Source organism: Asterias amurensis, chromosome 16 (assembly GCF_032118995.1).
Source record: "Asterias amurensis chromosome 16, ASM3211899v1".
In the NCBI taxonomy this organism is placed as follows: Eukaryota; Metazoa; Echinodermata; class Asteroidea; order Forcipulatida; family Asteriidae; genus Asterias; species Asterias amurensis.
The window spans coordinates 3,236,268-3,254,389 of NC_092663.1; the positions used below are offsets into that span (position 1 = coordinate 3,236,268).

General features: G+C 39.6%; 1 protein-coding gene across 2 annotated transcripts in view; it reads left to right on the forward strand.

Moving 5' to 3' along the window:
• Positions 1–18,122, forward strand: part of LOC139949297 (adenylate cyclase type 6-like) — a 149,898-nt gene that overhangs the window by 101,197 nt on the left and 30,579 nt on the right. For both annotated transcript variants that reach the window (XM_071947711.1, XM_071947712.1), the window contains exons 7-9: positions 1,715–1,873; positions 13,470–13,611; positions 15,493–15,689. In XM_071947711.1, coding sequence (XP_071803812.1) covers positions 1,715–1,873; positions 13,470–13,611; positions 15,493–15,689 — 498 coding nt within the window. The remainder of the gene's footprint in view (positions 1–1,714; positions 1,874–13,469; positions 13,612–15,492; positions 15,690–18,122) is intronic.

The following is an 18,122-nucleotide window of genomic DNA, read 5'->3' on the forward strand; positions in this document are numbered from 1 at the left end:
TAGGTTCAGCTCAAATTCGGCAGAGCGCAAAACGCTTATTGCGCACAAGTTTGTTCCGATTCTTTTAGCAAATTCGTTGAAATGCGCTCCACTAGCGAAGACACAACAGGCAGAAGAAGTGAGCGATTGATTTAGGACATCATTTTTAGTCTATTTTTTTCAAGTTTGGAAGGATATAATCTGACACAATCGAACCTCCACATTAACCATCAACATCTCCTGTGTACCTCAAGTGAGTTTTAAATATTCTGAGGAGGCTTCTGATGCATTTTGAAACACCTTTTGTCCACATTCACATTGTTTTATTTATTGATAAAAAAAAAAGTTGGGCGGCGATTTAAAAAGGCCTTCTTAAACTGGCAATTTTTTTCCGGGGGGATGGGGGTTGAGCTTTGAAAAATCTCACACATAGCTGGCCTCTGGACTTGGCATCTCTGCCTGCAAAACACTTTTTTGACGTTCACGTTAAGTGCTCCCGTTATACATGCAGCCTATTGACCAGAAAGTTTACAAGACCAATTCAGATGAGAATAAACTAAAAAGAGGCCTACGCTCTTACCGCCCCCGCCCCCCCCCCCCGAAAAAAAAGAAAAAAAAACAGTAGATAAATTAGATTTGTGGCACACAGCATGTTCCAAAAACTCGCTTTACTTATAGTGCTGTAGCAACGCTATGTATCGTGGGACGTAAAATGTCATTTTTGACGAAATTTTTAAAAAGGAAATCAAGCATTATGAATGTATATTGAGTGTGTGGAGAAAGTTTTGGTAGTGTAGTACAAAAGAAACTTTAGTTATTGCTGGCTAACGGTCAGTTTCACCTATCAACGCTGATTTGAAAAACGTGTAACGTTAGGGAGGCCCAACTTATTAGACCCCTATAAGGCTCACGGGGGAGCCTTATAGTTTCTAGATGCATAAGGTACGTGACACGAGGTGGGTACAGCCACTGCAAGTAGTGGTGGACGTGCGAAATAGCTTCATTTTGGGTTAGAATTATGACGCCATGCATAAATATTGAGAGAGGCGTATAACACCCTCACCCACATTTCGAAATATTTGTGTAAAGGATTTTTATATCCTAGCGGGGTGCCGCGCGAAGCGCGGCATCCCGCTAGTACTTATTACATTTAAGCATGCGTACAGACCCTATTGGTTGGCAAACACCGTTGAGTTTGTGCACTAAGCAGATGCTCAATCGTGTCTGCGTCACACAGCCATTAGCCATGTACAAAACAGCGCGTTTTCCCTCATTTCGCGAACCAAAATGTTAGTGCGCACGCGCTGTGTGCAATTTACATATTAAATGGGAAGGCTCTATTACCTTAATGGGGAGGGGGGGGGGGCAGAATTCCATTTGACACCTGCATGTAGAGGTCATCTAATTCTGTTCTATTCCCTAACCAAATTTTCAACCCCCCCCCCCCCCCTAATTTTTTTATTTTATTTATTTTGAATCAGATTGTTTCAGGAACACTTGGATGTTTCCCTCCCACATCTAAAACTGAAACTACATTCCGTGTCTGCTCCCTATAGTGTTCTTAGCTGTACGGTGATAAAGTTTGCTTTGAGAGGATCCTTGACTTCACAACCAAAGTTAATAAATGAAATGAATTTAAATAAATGGCTAACGTTCCCCATCAACAGGTGTTTCAAGATTGTGTTTACTGTCATCAGATAAGTTGTTGATTTTTGTTTTTGGTCTCTGTGTTTAGATTGGTGCGTGAAGTTACACAGGTAAACGTCAACATGAGAGTGGGTATACACAGCGGCAAGGTGCATTGCGGTGTACTTGGCATGAGAAAATGGCAGTTTGATGTCTGGTCTAACGACGTGACGCTCGCCAACACCATGGAGGCTGGTGGGATGCCAGGGTAAGTCTAATAATAATATCAAAGACTTATAGCACACGTATCTACCAAACAAGGTACTCAAGGCGCTGAGATACAAACTTTCAGAAAGATAGGTTGTTGCAGTGGTGAATTATTAGACCCAATAATGTAGCACCTTATAAGGGTTTGCAAGGTGTACGGCGCATACAGCAGCCACAGCCAGGAAGACCAGGGCGAACCCCTTCTCTTTTCAAAACGGCCCTGGGTTATTTTCAACACATGGGACCATAACTTTATGTCCCATCCTAAGAACGAAGCAATGGTTGAGTGTCTTGCTTAAGGACACAAGTGTCACGGCTGGGGATTCGAACCCACACTCTGCTGATAAGAAACACCAAAGTTTGAATTGGGTGCTCTTAATCGCTCGGCCCACGACACTTCCATAAAGTCTAATAACAATTGAAACTTTCTCTTAGCAGAAGGAGGTTAACTGGGCAAAATACCGTGTGAGAGATATCATTTAAGACTGGTATCCTGCTGTGTTTTGCTTAGCCAAAAAGTATCTTAGTCCGATGTCATTGAGCTGTTAAGCATGACAAAAAGGCTAAGCATCATAAAATATCTTGCTTAGCAGTAAGCATTGGAAACTTTCTCTAATAACAGAAGGAGATTTACCGGCCAAAATACAAATACTGAGAGATATATTTTAAGACTGGTATTCAGCAGAATTTCTGCTTGGCTGTATAATAACCTTAGCTCGATGCCGTTGAGCTGTTAAGCATGACAAAAAGCTACGCACCAAAAAACTTTCCATGTTCACATGAGCAAGTTTGAAAAAATCTTGGTCCTATGTTGAATGCAATTTTTCTAATATCACCTCGATTGCTGTACAAAATCTCCCTGATTGCAAGATGCAAATGTTGACAACTCTGCGTTATATGCAATACTTGTTTGAATCGTCAATCAGGGCAAAAATGCGGAGATAAATTTCTCCTGCCAAGTACCGATGAGTCAGCCGGCTCCCCTTACCGTCCAATGAGTCACATTTGATTGATTTGCTGGTTATGTTCAAGTGGTGTACACGGCAGATTACATTAATGTATAATTTGATCAGAGCCAGCCTGGCTACCATGGGCTGTGCGTCGTATCGGTACCTTTTGTCACTTACCCCTGGTAGGGAAGTCCTGAAACCCAATTCTGATTGGCTCCTAAAAGTGACTGTCTGCGCCCAAAGTTGTTCAAAACTTTTAAGTGTTTGTAGGGTGCTCAGTGTGCATGTCAAGTATTTTGATGCTATCCACTTTTTGAAGTCACAAGATCAAAGAAGAACGAGAGGGGACCAGTTGCTCTTTGACTTGATTTTTTAAAATATTTGTTTTATTTATTTAAATTTTATATACAAGCAAGTCACCAGATACAGAAATTTTTTCCGGAGGTCGTTGCCACCTACTCCAGCATGCACATGTAGGCTTGGGTATTATCAGTCCGAAGTCTGGCCGTAGAGCAGAAAGCACTACCTCCCCAATTTTACGTAGCAAGTGTCACGACTGGGATTCGAACCCACACTCTGCTGGTCAAACACCAGAGCTTGAATCCGGTGCTCTTAACCGCTAGCCATGACACCCCACAAAATGATTTTTTTAAATATTTTTTTTTATATGCAAGTCGCCAGACACAGGGCTACAATTATTTTTGTCCAGAGGCCGTTGCCACCTACTCCCAGGGCTGAAACAGGGTTACCCCTTTTACAGTCCATACGGATGTAGGCTTGGGTATCATCAGTCCGAAGCCTGGCCGGTAGAGCAGAAAGCACTACCTCCCCAATTCCTCTGAAGAGGAGGGTATGGGGCTGTTTAAGGGGCTGGAATGGAGGAAAGGGAAGTCATATAGAATGGAGTTATTCACACATCCATAGGGATGCTGAACTATCCAGCCTTTAAGAAAATGTCGCCTGGTCCTCAGGTGTTTTAACTGGCATTTGGCCAGCAGATCATTAATTGGGGGGGGGGGGTGGGGGGGTCCTCACTTGCATAAGAAAAAACTTAACAATTATTGTGGACATATGATCAGTATATCTAAAATTTAAAGTAGATGAAAGTGTTGACAGCAAACCCTGATCTACGCTGCTCTGTTCACTCCCCTTTAAGCCCTCTACACTTCCACTGGACCCCTCCACTCCCACTCCACCTCTTTCTTCTCCCAACAAATGGCCTCATATGATCCACCTCATATGACTTTCGGAGGAAATAGTAAGGAAATAAAATCGAGGCTCAAATATTGACTTTATTGTATCACCTGTAAGAGTAGTTATCGCCCTCAACAAATTATGTGTCAAATTTCAACTTTTTAGCTAAAGTAATTATCGATTATTGCTTCTGGAAAGGTTTGTGTTTCAATAACTCTATTGATATATAATTTATCTGTAAGAAAAACAGCGACTCTGAGCATAAACGCCTCCAATTTCGGAACTGTATCTGAACTAACTAACTATTTCTGCTTCAGTACTCTTTTCATTTCCTGCGAAGGTAGCAACATGAATCGCATTTTTGGCTCGGTGTCTTGTCAAAACAAACAAAAGCCCTGAAACTTATCTTTGCTGTAGCTTTTTTTCTAATAAAACAAGCACTCAAGTGTTTACGTGTTCACTCTCTGGCCAAAATCAGACATTTCTAGGGATTAAACACTCCAAGGCTTTCAGGATTGTTAGGTATGATTTCCATAAAATGAAAACAAAAATTGCAGTGTTTCACACTCAGACCCTCAGAGCGGCGCAAGGAAACTTCACGCGACGGCGTCGTAAAGTGTCTCCCGGTTCACCTGTAGGGTTTACTCCTTCGGATCCCCTCACCAGTACTTTATGATTCTCGGCACACCTAATAAAAGTCACACTCACTTTAAATCAATACACCGCCTCCGAATAAAGAGGTATTACAGCGACAAAATCACTTGTGTCGTAGAACACCCATGAAATATTTAACCCCCTGTTAATGCCCCCTCCTCTCTCTTCAATAAGTACCCTCGACTATCTTTTTTATTTATCTGTCCTTTCTCGGTTAAAAGGCTAACAGTCTTCAGGGGGGTTTTATGATTTATTTTGTTACGGGTAACATGAGTACCAGAAACTCTCCGGAATGATTTGCCGGATCAATTTTGAAATGTGGTATAAGAGAAACTCGAAGATGGATTTCACGATATGTAGTGGAGGTGCTGTTTGGATGTATGGCGGTTCTTAATGGACTTTTGTGTACGGGGCGTGCACTGCATTTCTGTGGGCACACAAGGGTGCTTCTGTCATAGTATGGTGTACTTAGTGTTCATGGCTGTATAATATTCACTTTCAAAATAAATTATACGTAGAGATGAAGGAATCTTCAAAAGGACCCATTGGAATTCAATTCAAGATCGTGTTGTTAGGCGTCCATTTTAGAAGTTTGGAGGAGCACCTGTGACCTATTTCATAGAGCTCCTTTAAAGGCACTGGACACTATTGGTAATTACTCAAAATAATTGTTTGCATAAAACCTTATTGGGTTATGAGTAACGGAGAGCTGTTGATAGTACAAAACATTGTGAGAAACAGCTCCCTCTGAAGTAACATAGTTTTTGAAAACAAAGTAATTTTCCACAAATTGGATTTCGAGACCTTTAAATTTGATTTTGAGTTCTCGAAATCAAGCATCTGAAAACACACGACCTAGTGTAATAAGGGTGTTTTTTCTTTCATTATTATCTCATACTTCGGCGACCAATTGAGTTCAAATTTCCACAGGTTTGTTATTTTGTGCAGATGTTGAGATACACCAAGTGAGAAGTCTAGTCTTTGACACTTATTAAGTGTGTCCAGTGTCTTTAAAGATAATTATTTGATTGGTAAGGTTGAAAAACAGTGTTTAGTTTCAGTCTGAAAGCTTACTGGTTATGATTTCGTACTAGAACCGTTTCTTCTAAGGAATATTTCACTATGAAATGAATAGAAGTCATATTCGAGAAAACTGTATCTTGAAACATCTGATTTCTGTTGTTACAACCAAACCATGGTTTTTCGTTATTTTCTCCTGACTCACACAACAGATTAAAGCCCATATTTTCATGTTTTTTTGTTGTTTTTTTGTCTGTGAGTGTTTTTTAGGTTTAGCTGAAAATCAGGAGCGATTAAGTCCATGTGTCCATCACACAGGAAAAATAATCCCTGATAGGAAAACACAAGCAGAGAAGCCTTTCTGACAGTAGGCATCAAAATTGATATCTTGTTACACAACCACATTACTTTGACATGAATTATTTACAAACACTTTGCACTGTCAGAAGCTGCAGTAATGATAATAATAATGAAAACTATTTTTAAAGTGGCAAAATCCACCAAATATAGGTGCTCATAGACGCACAAGATTGGAAACCACAAACAGCAAAGGAATGGGCTCCCACCGAAAATTTTTATTTCCATTAATTTTAAGGCTGATTACCAAACACATACCTTCCCTTTAAAAGTTTGTTTTCACTTTGGATTCCCTGAAAAGGTCATTATTTCAACTCTCCTGTGACCTCCCCATTGTGATGAATTCCCCAGTCCATGTTATGATTCGTCTCGGCTCCTTCAAAAGTGTGCTCCCTCCTCATTTTTAAGGGGGGTATTTTTAGCTCCTTCCATACTACTACTGCCCTGGGGTTTTCTCCGCTGCTCACTCGACCAAATTGGCAGCGAGAATGTCAGAGGTGTGAGAACAGATCTCTGTGGGTTTTTTTTTTTTCTTTTCTTTTTTCTCTCTCTTTCTTGGATGGTCATCAGTAATTGTCACGTACCTGGCTTCGCCGTGTGTACAGGTCGTTAGAATGCAACTAAATGACTTGTTTTTTTGTTGCCAACCGTAGCTCACTGTAGATTATTACTTTTGTGGCATTGATGTATTTTTCCATTTTTACTTTTGCTATGATCATCAATAGTAAGTGGCTTCATTACACATTTTTCTTTTGGGGCAAGTGAGGCAAATGCTTTTTTTGTTTTTTTCCCTCCCCTTTTTTTCCCCCAAATAAAAGATTCAAAAGGACTTGGGCCAGTAGGCCCATGTAAAAAAGTTGCTTATCACAGGGCCATGTCACTCAATTCTGCATATACAGGGTTAGTGTTTCACCATTCATTTTTGCAGTTTTCTGATCTCTTTTGGGAAGGGAAGGCAATAATCCTCGCCCCTTGCCTGCTATGTTGTTTGTTACACACTGGCAATATTACAATATCTTGAAAGGTAAAATGCCCTGTCCTCATTCCTGAAATCTGAAATCTTGATAACTTCTCAGAATCTCCTTCCCGTTGTTTTAAAAGTCATCCAAACAAGTGACATGAATAATTCAGGACCAGACCCACCTGTTATCTGACAGCAACTAATGTGGTCCCTTTTTTCTTGAATCTTGGCATCCGGCCCCAGTGTGTGGTAGACAGTCGATCCCACCTGCTGCCACCAGATCCCACCTGCTGCCACCGGATGACAGATCCTGGCCTCACGAGGTTGCGACGCAACGGCGACCACTGCTTATGACAGAGTTTTGTAATCTTGCCACTATGCTTCAGTCATCAGGTGGATTGATTAATTGGGACTATTGATTTTTATGTAGTAATTCTTTTAATTGGGTGATAATGCAGGTGGTACTGAAAAACTTTTTTTGTCCTTTTTTCGTTTTACGTTTTTCCCCCCAGAAATTTTATTTGTAGGGATTTCATGCTCAGGTTTATGCATGAATTATTTTGAAGTAAAAGTACATCAAAATTCAGTACTAATTTTCAATTATCTGCTCTTGACATAAATAACAACAATAATATGTAAATAATGTGTAGACTTTTACGGCACATGTATCTACCAACAAGGTACTCACGGCACTTGATCAAACAGAAACATGTGAAGACAATTTTGTTGTATTTATTTTTTGAATATGAGAACAATTTATGTAGCACTTTCTAACGGTGATTTGGGGCATTCAGCAGCCACTGCCAGAAACACTGGAGCAAACCCCTTCTCTTAGCGATAAGTGTAAGTGGGTTCTTTTAGATGCATTACACACCACATGGGAACGGCAGCTTTTAGTCCCATCCAAAGAACAAGCAATAAAGGTTGAAGGAACGTTAAAGAATTGGTGAGAAACAAAAATTGTGAAGATCACAGATTTACATAAAACTTTACACGATCTAATGATGATGAACGTAGAAAACATCCCTTGAAATACATGTATATCTGTCTTAAATTTCATATTTGATGAGAAATGAATACTTTAATTTCGCATTTGGAGTTTATCGCTCAGTGAGCGTTTTATTCAATTTTGTTTTGGCATCGATGCAATGCAAAATTTGTTAATTGTTGTTCACTATTCTCTCGTGAGCCAGATGGCCGACCGATCTCAAACTTTTACAGGTTTGTCAGTTTATGTATATGGTGGATTACATAAAGTGCTTACACTGCCAGCAACTTTTTTGCTAGCAAAATCAATTCTGTAATGGTCCTTTAAGTTCATTGCTTGTTGAGTGTGTTTGTTCACAAAATGCCACCTTTTGGGGGGTTGTGGGTTCAAATCCCACTCATGGAGTCTGGAAAGCACTAAACTCATAGCACTCATCGGTATAAGGTGAAAAAAAAAGAGGTCAATATATGATTTGAGGCATTGTATGGTAAAGTATCAATATATATTTGGTTTGCGGTAACACCCTGTGTGTATTTAAGTAGAGTTTGTTCTTTAGAGAACTGTCTTTCTATATTCTACTATCACGAAGTAGATTTATCGGATTGTTCGGGAGACTTCTCAGTTCTGAAAAGAACTATTCTGCTAAATTTCTCAAGACAGAAGTATTTCCTAGTTATGTTGTCTGCTCAACAAAAATTTGAGGAAGATCAGTCACACTTTTATCAAAGAAAGTCGACCAAATTGATTGAGATAAAGTCATGTATTTTTATGCCACAAAGCATTTATCCTGCCACCTCGGCAGACTGTATGGTGTTAATCAATGCATTTTAAAATTAGTTTCAGATTTGGAGACTCCGAAACTGGAGCTCATTAACTCCGTCCCTCTGAAAACTGCCGACAGGGGAAATGAATATTGCAAAAGTTTTTGCGGTTGATCAACCACCTTTTGAAAGAGAAATGCATCAAAGGAAGGAGCTCACAGAGAGCGAGGGGTGTCTGGAAATGTGTTTGTTGCACGGTTGTTCCGAAGCAGCTTGGGAATGGTTATGTGAGAAGAGAAATTCTCTATCCAATATCCCCTTCAATATACTTTTGCAGAATTTGCCCGTAACTTTAGTGCAGCCTTCATAATTGGCTCCTTGCCCCCGGTGTTCCTGGCTGTGGCTGCTGTATGCGCCGTAGCACCTTGTAAACCCTAGTAAGAGGATAAATAGTTGGGTCTCAGAATTCATCACTGCAATAACCTATTTTTCTGAAAGTTTGTATATACTCAGCGCCTCGAGTACCTTGTTTGGTAGATACGTGCGCTATATAAAACTTCAATGTTATTTTTGCCTCTTGGTCATGTTGGTGCCCTTGAAATGCTCCAGTAGAAATTTACAATTGCCACATGGGGGTGCCCTTTACCAAGGGAAAAATGCATTGTGTCCCTTGTCCTCTTAAAAAACGAATCACACAGGCCTGCAACTTCAACCAATTGAGCGTGAATTCTTGGTGAGGGTACTGGTCTTTGATAGTTACCGAAAGTAGACCATGCCTTTAACATAGCATCAGCATGGTGATGGTCCATGGGTCAGAGTTTTTCAAATAGGAACAAACCTGAGGAAATGGAATTTTTTTCGAGCGGTAAAGTGAACGTGTCTGTGTAAGTCACTCCACAATTATGAAACCTACTGCAGATTGACTTTATAGTATAATCATTGTGGTTTGATCGTTTGCCAGACAGTACAGTTCCCGAATAACCTTTCTTCCGCCATTATTCCCCTAATATGCGTGGCAACTTCTTGCATGCATGATGTCCGTTAATCGTGATTCCACATTCCCCGCAGGTCTAGTCAACAACCAAGTTTAGCCCAAGTCGAGACATTAGACTCTGCTGACAGTCTAGCAACCTTTTGAATTGTGTTGAGTATTGTTTACTCTCTCGCCATATTGAAGAAGAAAGAGAAGGGGAAAAAAAGAAGAGAAAAACAAACCCAAAAACTGGATTCCGATTGGGATCTCGACGGGACCGGGTTTCATTTTACTATGATGGAGATATCCTATTCAAAGAAACTGTTATATTTCAAGTAATAAATCACAAGGGTACCTGACTATTTCAATAGTTTGGTGTTGAGACATGAAGAGTTTACTCAGCCGGGATTTGAACCAGCGACCTTTGGTTTAACCTAACAGCGCTCTAAAAATTGAGCTATCTATCCCTATGTTGGCAGTCTTCCTTACCTCACCCATGTGAAATAGAATTACTGAAGAGTGGCGACTCATTAGTCCGCAGGTCCTTGGTTCAAATCCCACTCTAGTCAATCTTTCTTTGTTCAACCTCTGGATAAACGTGACGGCGCTCTACCAACTTAGCTATCTAGCCCTATGTTGACTGTGGAAGTGTCGTGGCCGAGCGGTTAAGATCACCGAATTCAAACTCTGGTGTTTCTGATCAGCAGAGTGTGGGTTCGAATCCCAAGCCGTGACACTTGTGTCCTAAAGCAAGCAGTTAACTATTGCTTCGTCCTTCGGATGGGACGTAAAGCCGTTGGTCCCACGTGTTGTGTAACGCATGTAAAAGAACCCAGTGCACTTATCGAAAAGGGTTCGCCCCGGTGTTCCTGGCTGTGGCTGCTGTATGTGCTGTAGCACCTTGTAAACCATTATAAGGTGCTATCTAATTGGGTCTCAGAATTCATCACTGCAATAACCTATGTTTCTGAAAGTTTGTGTATACTCAGCCCCTTGAGTACCTTGTTTGGTAGATACGGGTGCTGTATAAGACTTCGTTATTATTATTATTGTTATTATTTGTCAATATTTACGTTTGGGGGTGCCAATCAGAAGCCTACAAGCTGTAACTGCCGTGTAACCAGAGATCCCGCCCAACTTTGCGATACAACTTAGGAAGTGGCAGCAGGGAATCACTAAGGGGATGCAAGAATATAATAACTTTTGAGTTGAAACCAACAGTTCTTTTCAGAACCACCCCAACTCATTAGAGATAGCCATTACATGGTGTTACCGCAAACCTTTCTATATCGTATTTCCACCATGCAAAGTTTCAAATCCTACTTAACTTTTGAGTCATCTGTTACAGTTAAAGATAACAAATTATTTTTCAATAATCGCGACACTGATGAAGAAACCCTGGTGCGTGAATGCTCATACATGTATAATGACTTTCAGATGTATAATTCCTGTTCGGACCGCGGCGTGCAATTGTCACGGTAATTTACACCACTAGTGTACACTCATCCTGAATTCCCAGACGGGTTTCAGTTAACCCAATAACGCTCATGTTTCCTTAGTTCTTGCGTTTGAAGAGTCTTGTGGTTGTGCCGGAAGATAGGTCTCCTTTTCCCCTGTGTGGCTAGCGGCTACTGCATATTGTGATGTATTGGGACATTTTTGTGCGTAGAAGTGCGCAGGCTGCCGTGGGGGATAAAGATATATACGAAGGTGGGGACATTTGTGGTGGGGGGGGGGGGGGGGGTTGGATGCAACAACTAAAAAGCTGTCGTTATTGTTGGGAGACTGGTGTTTTTTTCCCGCAAATCAAGCTTATTTTTATTATATTTAGTTTTTTAAATTCACAGATCTATTTAAAGGTCTTATCTGACACAATAGTCGCAGACAGTGTGAATGTTTTGTGTGATCAACCATGTCCTTCGGATGGGACGTAAAGCCGTTGGTCCCATGTGTTGTGTAACGCATGTAAAAGAACCCAGTGCACTTATCGAAAAGAGAAGGGGTCCGCCCCGGTGTTCCTGGTTGTGGCTGCTTAATGCGCCATAGCACCTTGTAAACCCTTATAAGGTGCTAAATAATTAAGTCTCATAATTCATCACTGGAATAACCTTTCTGAAAGTTTGTATATACTCAGTGCCTTGAGTACCTTGTTTGGTAGATACGTGCGCTATATAAGACTTCGATATTATATTGATTTATATATTATTATTATATTATATTATATTACATGCAATGACAGACCTGTGAAAATGTTAGCATAATCAGTATTTTGAGTTGGGAGAAAATAGTGACAAACCATGCAAAGTTTTCAGCATGTTAAACACATTGTCCTTAATTCAGGTTGTAAAACTGCATTTAATAATAAAAAAAATCTTTTTTAAAGGTTTTCAGATACACCTTACTGAAATAGAAATACATTTTAATGAATAATTTGAGGGGAAAATGATTTTAGTATGAAGCTATCAGACTAGACTAAAAAAAATTCTGTTCAAGTCTAGAGGGTGTTTAATCTATAAAAATTGAAAAATTATTGGGGAAAAGAAAACCAATAGCAGATAAGTCATGTATTAACTCATGTTCTATTCGTAAAAAAATTCTTTGAGAAAAATTATATTTAAACTTTGTTTATTTCATAGATTTAACAGTTGTTTATTTATACACATTTGAATGTTATACAGTTCTCACCAATCAAACAACAGTACCAGAAACTTTGTGATATGCGATTGTGGAATTATTGCAAGTTGTGATAAACAGACGTGTAAAAATGATTGAGTTGACGCTAGATCCACATTACTGTTGACAGTGTGAAGGTGTGCATATCAAATGGTTATTTCGCACCCCATTGCTTGTGTAAATGTGGTATCTCCTTCATCAGTCACGTTCGCATCATATTGTGCACTGAACATACGGAACAGTGAAAACCTCTGTGGATCATTTGTCTTTTTAAACAGACTGGTTAATTATGTAGCTTGTATTGAGTAATGTCCCGTGGGGACATTTCTGAAGCTATTTTTAACATCTTGTGGGTATGATTTATAGCATGTTGTACATGTACAGTAGACAAAGGGCTGAGCATATACAAAAGATCTAAGGGCTTAACAAAGCAGACAATTTACTAATGTATATCAGGGCCCAATTTCATGGCTCTGCTTACGGTAAGCACAGAATCGGCGCTTTCGGAGGCAGGGAATTCTGCGCTTACGGCTAGCATATTTCACGGGTTAGCAGCGAATTTTGGCTTCTGTGCATGCGTACTCCACGTTACTAGGCATTCTATGCTTACAAGGCTAGCGCAGAAATTTGACGCTTGCGCGTAAGCGGGGAACCGTGATCGTAAGCGCTGAATTTCGACGGTAAGCAGATCCATGAAATTGGGCCCAGGTTGTCATGTTGAATACAAAAAAACAAAGGGCTTAATAAAACCCAAAGATTCATAGTATGTTATACAAACGAAAAATTTAAGAGAGATAAGGTAATTTGAAATGGACAGAAACAGATTGCTGGATACATGCCTGAAGTAAGTCCAGGCTTGGTGACTCTTTTGTAATACATGTACATGTGATGTAAAAAGGTCACATATCCTTGTTTTGTATATCCGAAGAATATCACAGGTCACACATTGGTTGATAATCAGATTTCAAAGAAAAAAAATCTTTTCTTTTATACAGAAAGTACAGAAAAACATTATTAATTGATTTTATATTACTTTGTTTCTATTTTTTTGTTTTTGTTTTTTTAGGAGAGTTCACATAACGACATCAACGTTGAAGTTCCTTAATGGAGATTATGAAGTGGAGCCCGGTAATGGGAAGGATCGTAATGCGTACCTCCGAGATCATAACATTGACACGTACCTCATTATCGCTAAGGGGCCTCGAAAGGTAATCCTCATAGAATAATAATAAAATTAATAATAATATTATGATACATTTTATAAAGACAGTGGACACTATTGGTAGTTGTCAAAGACCAGTCTTCTCACTTGGTGTGCCTCAACATATGCATAAAATAACAAATCCTGTGAACATTTTAGCTCAATTGGTTGTCGAAGGTGCGAGATAATAATGAAAGAAAAAACACCCTTGTCACACCAAGTTGTGTGCTTTCAGATGCTTGATTTCGGAACCTCAAATTCTAAATCTGAGGTCTCAAAATCAATTTTGTGGAAAATTACTTCTTTCTCGAAAACTACGTTACTTCAGAGGGAGTCGTTTCTCACAATGTTTTATACTATCAACCTCTCCCCATTACTGGATACCAAGTGAGGTGTTATGCTAATAGTTATGTTGAGTAATTACCAATGGTGTCCACTGCCTTTAACAATATTATTATGCAACATTTACATGTGTATAGACCACAATTTTTTAGCTTCTATTAGCAGGTAGTAATTAATAAGCAGGACAGTTCTATTCAGTACTATTAAGTAGTTTCCTGAATTTTCAAATCAACTTGCAGTAAAAAAAAAAAAAAAAAAAAAAATCCTTATTTTCCTACGAATAAAGTCTTCACAGTAGATATAGACATTGATCCCTCTCCATGTAATGCCTCAAAAGTTAAATAGAAAACACAAAACGATGTATTAAATGAAGCAATTTATTACAAAGATGTAGATTCAATTAAATGAGTCTTTAAAAGTCAGCCTAACTGCAGTCTAGGTTGTCAGACTCAAATTTGGGGACATACAAACTGATGTATTTTACATAATCTCATTACTTATAAAATTAAATGTTTCTCAAGATGCTATTAAACCATACTAATGAAAGCTGCTGTACATGTAGGCTTCTAACCTAGAGTTTTCATGTTCGTATCTATTTTTAAACCCCAAGTTCACAACTGCAGCATCTCATCATGCATCTGATGTGTCAACTGCTTTTAATCAGGCGTAAATCCATACACACATCAACAAAGAGCTCTCACCCAATTAATCAAAATGCTGCGCAGCCATGCGATTAATCAACCAATGACAGCCCTCATCTCACTGACGGCGCGACACATGACTTGTCCTTTTTCTTTTCTTTCTTCTTTTTAAAGGGTTTGGGTACCTTTTGTATGACATAAAACACAAATGTCCACAGATCATGAAACTTACACGGTTTAAAGATTATTCAAATTTGTTTAATTTTGAAGTTCGCAAAGGGAACCACAGCAAAAGCCCCAAATTTCATAAAGTCTGTAAGCTCATAAACTTGCTTAGCCTGAAAAACTTTTGCTTAGCTAAAACACAATACAGTTATCATTGCTGCAACTGGTACATTGGTCAATGTCTTGCTTAGCCAAGAAATTTGCTTAGCAGAATGTTCTGCTTTTAACAGCTTTATGAAACATGTTTCAGAGCACCATGGCAATTGCTGTAGGTGTTGTGAGTTATTTAAAACAGAGAACGTATTTTGAATACGTTGTATTTAAACCCCCTTCTCCACCAAACCGAACAATGGTCTTAACAACTCTCAGCTGATGTCCAGCAAAAGGCATAGGACACTATAGCAATTGCTGTGGGTGCCGTTGATTATTTGCACCCCTGAAACACTGAAGCTTGGTTTTTGTTACAAGGAAATACTTACAGAAGGGATTGTAAACACACACACCTTATTTTTCCCCTTCTCCAGCAATCAGAACAATGATTTTAACGTACTCCAATGAGGTCCAGCAAAAAGCATAGGGCACCACGGCAATTGCTTTGGGTGCAGTGGGTTTGTTCTCACCCTGAAACACTGAAGCTTAATTTTGAACACACCATATTTCCCCCCTTCTCCACCAATCAGAATGACGATCTCAACAACTCGCCGCTGACGTCCAATGGAGAGCATCGGGGTCGGTCCTCATCCGTTGCCCAGCTTGAGAGCTGGGGCGCTGAGAAGCCCTTCTCAAACTACCTTTCGACGGTGCCGCACAAAACTAAGGACCTAAGGAAACACTTTGATGGCGACCGCCCGGCTGGACAGGCAAACCTTGAAAACAAGTAAGTTTATGTTCGTATTTCTCTGAATTTTTGTGACTCCTGCTTTAAAAACATCCGCTTAGCAAAAAGCAGCAAGACACTAGTCACAGACAGTACGTGTGGAATGGGTTTTTTCCTGGTAGCCTTATTCTGGTAAGCAAAGTTGTTATGTGCTTAGTGTACTATTTTGTCTTGTAAGCAACTCTGTAAAAGGGGCCAAAGGGAGAGGTATCCCAGGGCTAACCATCCATTCTTAGGGTTGCATTTATGTAGTAATGTAGTATGCACACAATCTGATTGCATACACATTGGTAAGAAACATTTGTTTGTGCTAAGCTACTTGTTGTTCTGTAAGCAACTCTGTAAAGGGGGTTAACAGGGCTAACCATCCATTCTTAGGGTTGCATTTATGTAATATGCACACATTCTGATTGCATACAAAATGAAGAAATCTGGTAAGCAAACTTGTTTTGTGCTCAGCTGCTGCTTATGCTAAAGCAACTCTGTATGCTGTTGTTATTATTATTAACAATACAGTACTCTGCAAAGCACTGAGTATACAGTGCTAACACACATCGGTGTATAGGTAAAATTTTGTTTTAATATTATTATTATATTATTCCTCTCCACAAGTTCAGTAGATCCAAAAGGATTTTACTGACACCCCCCACCCCCAGATATGTTAATCTCACAGACGCAGTCTTGTTAGATGAGAAGAACTTGGGTTTTGCGTCTTTAATAGGATTTGCCTTATTAAATTAGTATTTGACCCAGAGGAGATGTTAATTCTAGCCTCAGGGTCTTGAAGATGATATGTGATATTGAGAAAAGGTGGTTGTGGTGTTGAAGGAGTTCATGGAGTACACCTTATAGGAGTTGTCTCGTCGCATTAAAGGAGTGCATACCTTAAAGGTGTTGTCTCAATGCATGTTCAAACTAAAAACGATTCTTTATTTTGTTTATTTGAAATATTATCATCGGTGTCCTGTGGTCAGCTGGCCAATTCAAAATTGTGTCCACTGCGTAAACCACTGACTGTCCATAAGTTGATTTACACTACATGCTAGGATAATTATGTTAAGAGGAAGCCCCAATGGACCAGTGAAAAAGCAAGTGCACCTGTGAAATAACCATAAGAACTAGAGGGCGCACGAGTGATGCTTCGTGGACAAACACCACGGGACCGCAAGATGACAAGCGCGTCATTCTGCACGCGCGTTGAATATGAAATACACGTTTGAGGTTTTTTGTATTGAACGCTCACGCTATGCTGTTTGTTCAACTTACAAAGTGGCCGCACAAACACACGCTGTGAGATGCCAGTTTTGTCAACTTAGAAAATGGCGCGTATATAGTGCGCCCTCTAGTTCTTATATATAACTATATGGAAATAACCTACTAACTAGTCCTGCTGACTAGTCAGTGAAAAAGTTTATAATAGTGTCAAAACCAAAACATCCTGAATGTCGAACGGCATTGTAACATGTAAGGCCTGAAGATATAAATATGTCAAGAGTTTCCTTTGTTCTGAGCCAATGTATGCAAGATGATGTTAGCTTACACATAAAGCGCTCGTCCTCCTCATTGGGGCCCTGGTTTGATTTCCGGCAAGGGTCATAAAAATGTGAATAGATTCTAGTTGGCTCTCTCCTATGCCACAAGGGTTCCCCACCCCAGCCCTCTGTTTTTCCTCCCTCTGGAAAAAAAAAAAAAAAAAAAAAAAAACAACGCTATCTGTGTTTCGGGGTCATATAATGGTTCGATGTGGCTGGCTGCCTGGGGCACCCTTGCATGGCTGCGGTTTGAAACTCTGAAGCAGCGTCCTTCAAGATTTAGCGCCTCAGCTGTGAGTAAGGATGATTAGTCCCCTAAATTGGGTCCAGAATGTCCCAACAGGTTGGACAAAACCTTGGGGAGAGCTTTTTATATACTTATGTTGAGAAGAGGCCAAATAAAATGCTCTGGGTAAGGATTAAAATAGAAGGAGGTAAAACACAGTAGTAAACGAAAACCAAATCCACTTTGCTTGTTTCCAAATAAGTTTTTATGCTAACAATAAGTTGAGTATAGTATCCAGTGCTTTTAATCCTACTTTTTCCGCTTTTTGAAGTGTCTCATGTACATGTTTATCATTTGAGACTGACACTTCACATGACTGTAATTGGACTTTTGTATTTTTCTTAAGCATGCTTAATCTGTTTGTCTTTACCTGTATTTCGTGATTATTCTATTTTGTAAACTTTGCACAGCGCCTCTGGACCCTGTTTTGGGTTGAGGGCGCTATATAAGGGCCATTTCTTAAATATTATCCTTCTTCGTAGCAGTCAACAGTAGGTTGCTCTTTGGCCCATCCTGGTCGCTTTCTGATGCAGCTGTGCATTATTTATTGTTTGTTTATTTGTTATATATCTTATTAACTTTTATTTATTTTGTTAATTTATTTTTCCCTGTTTA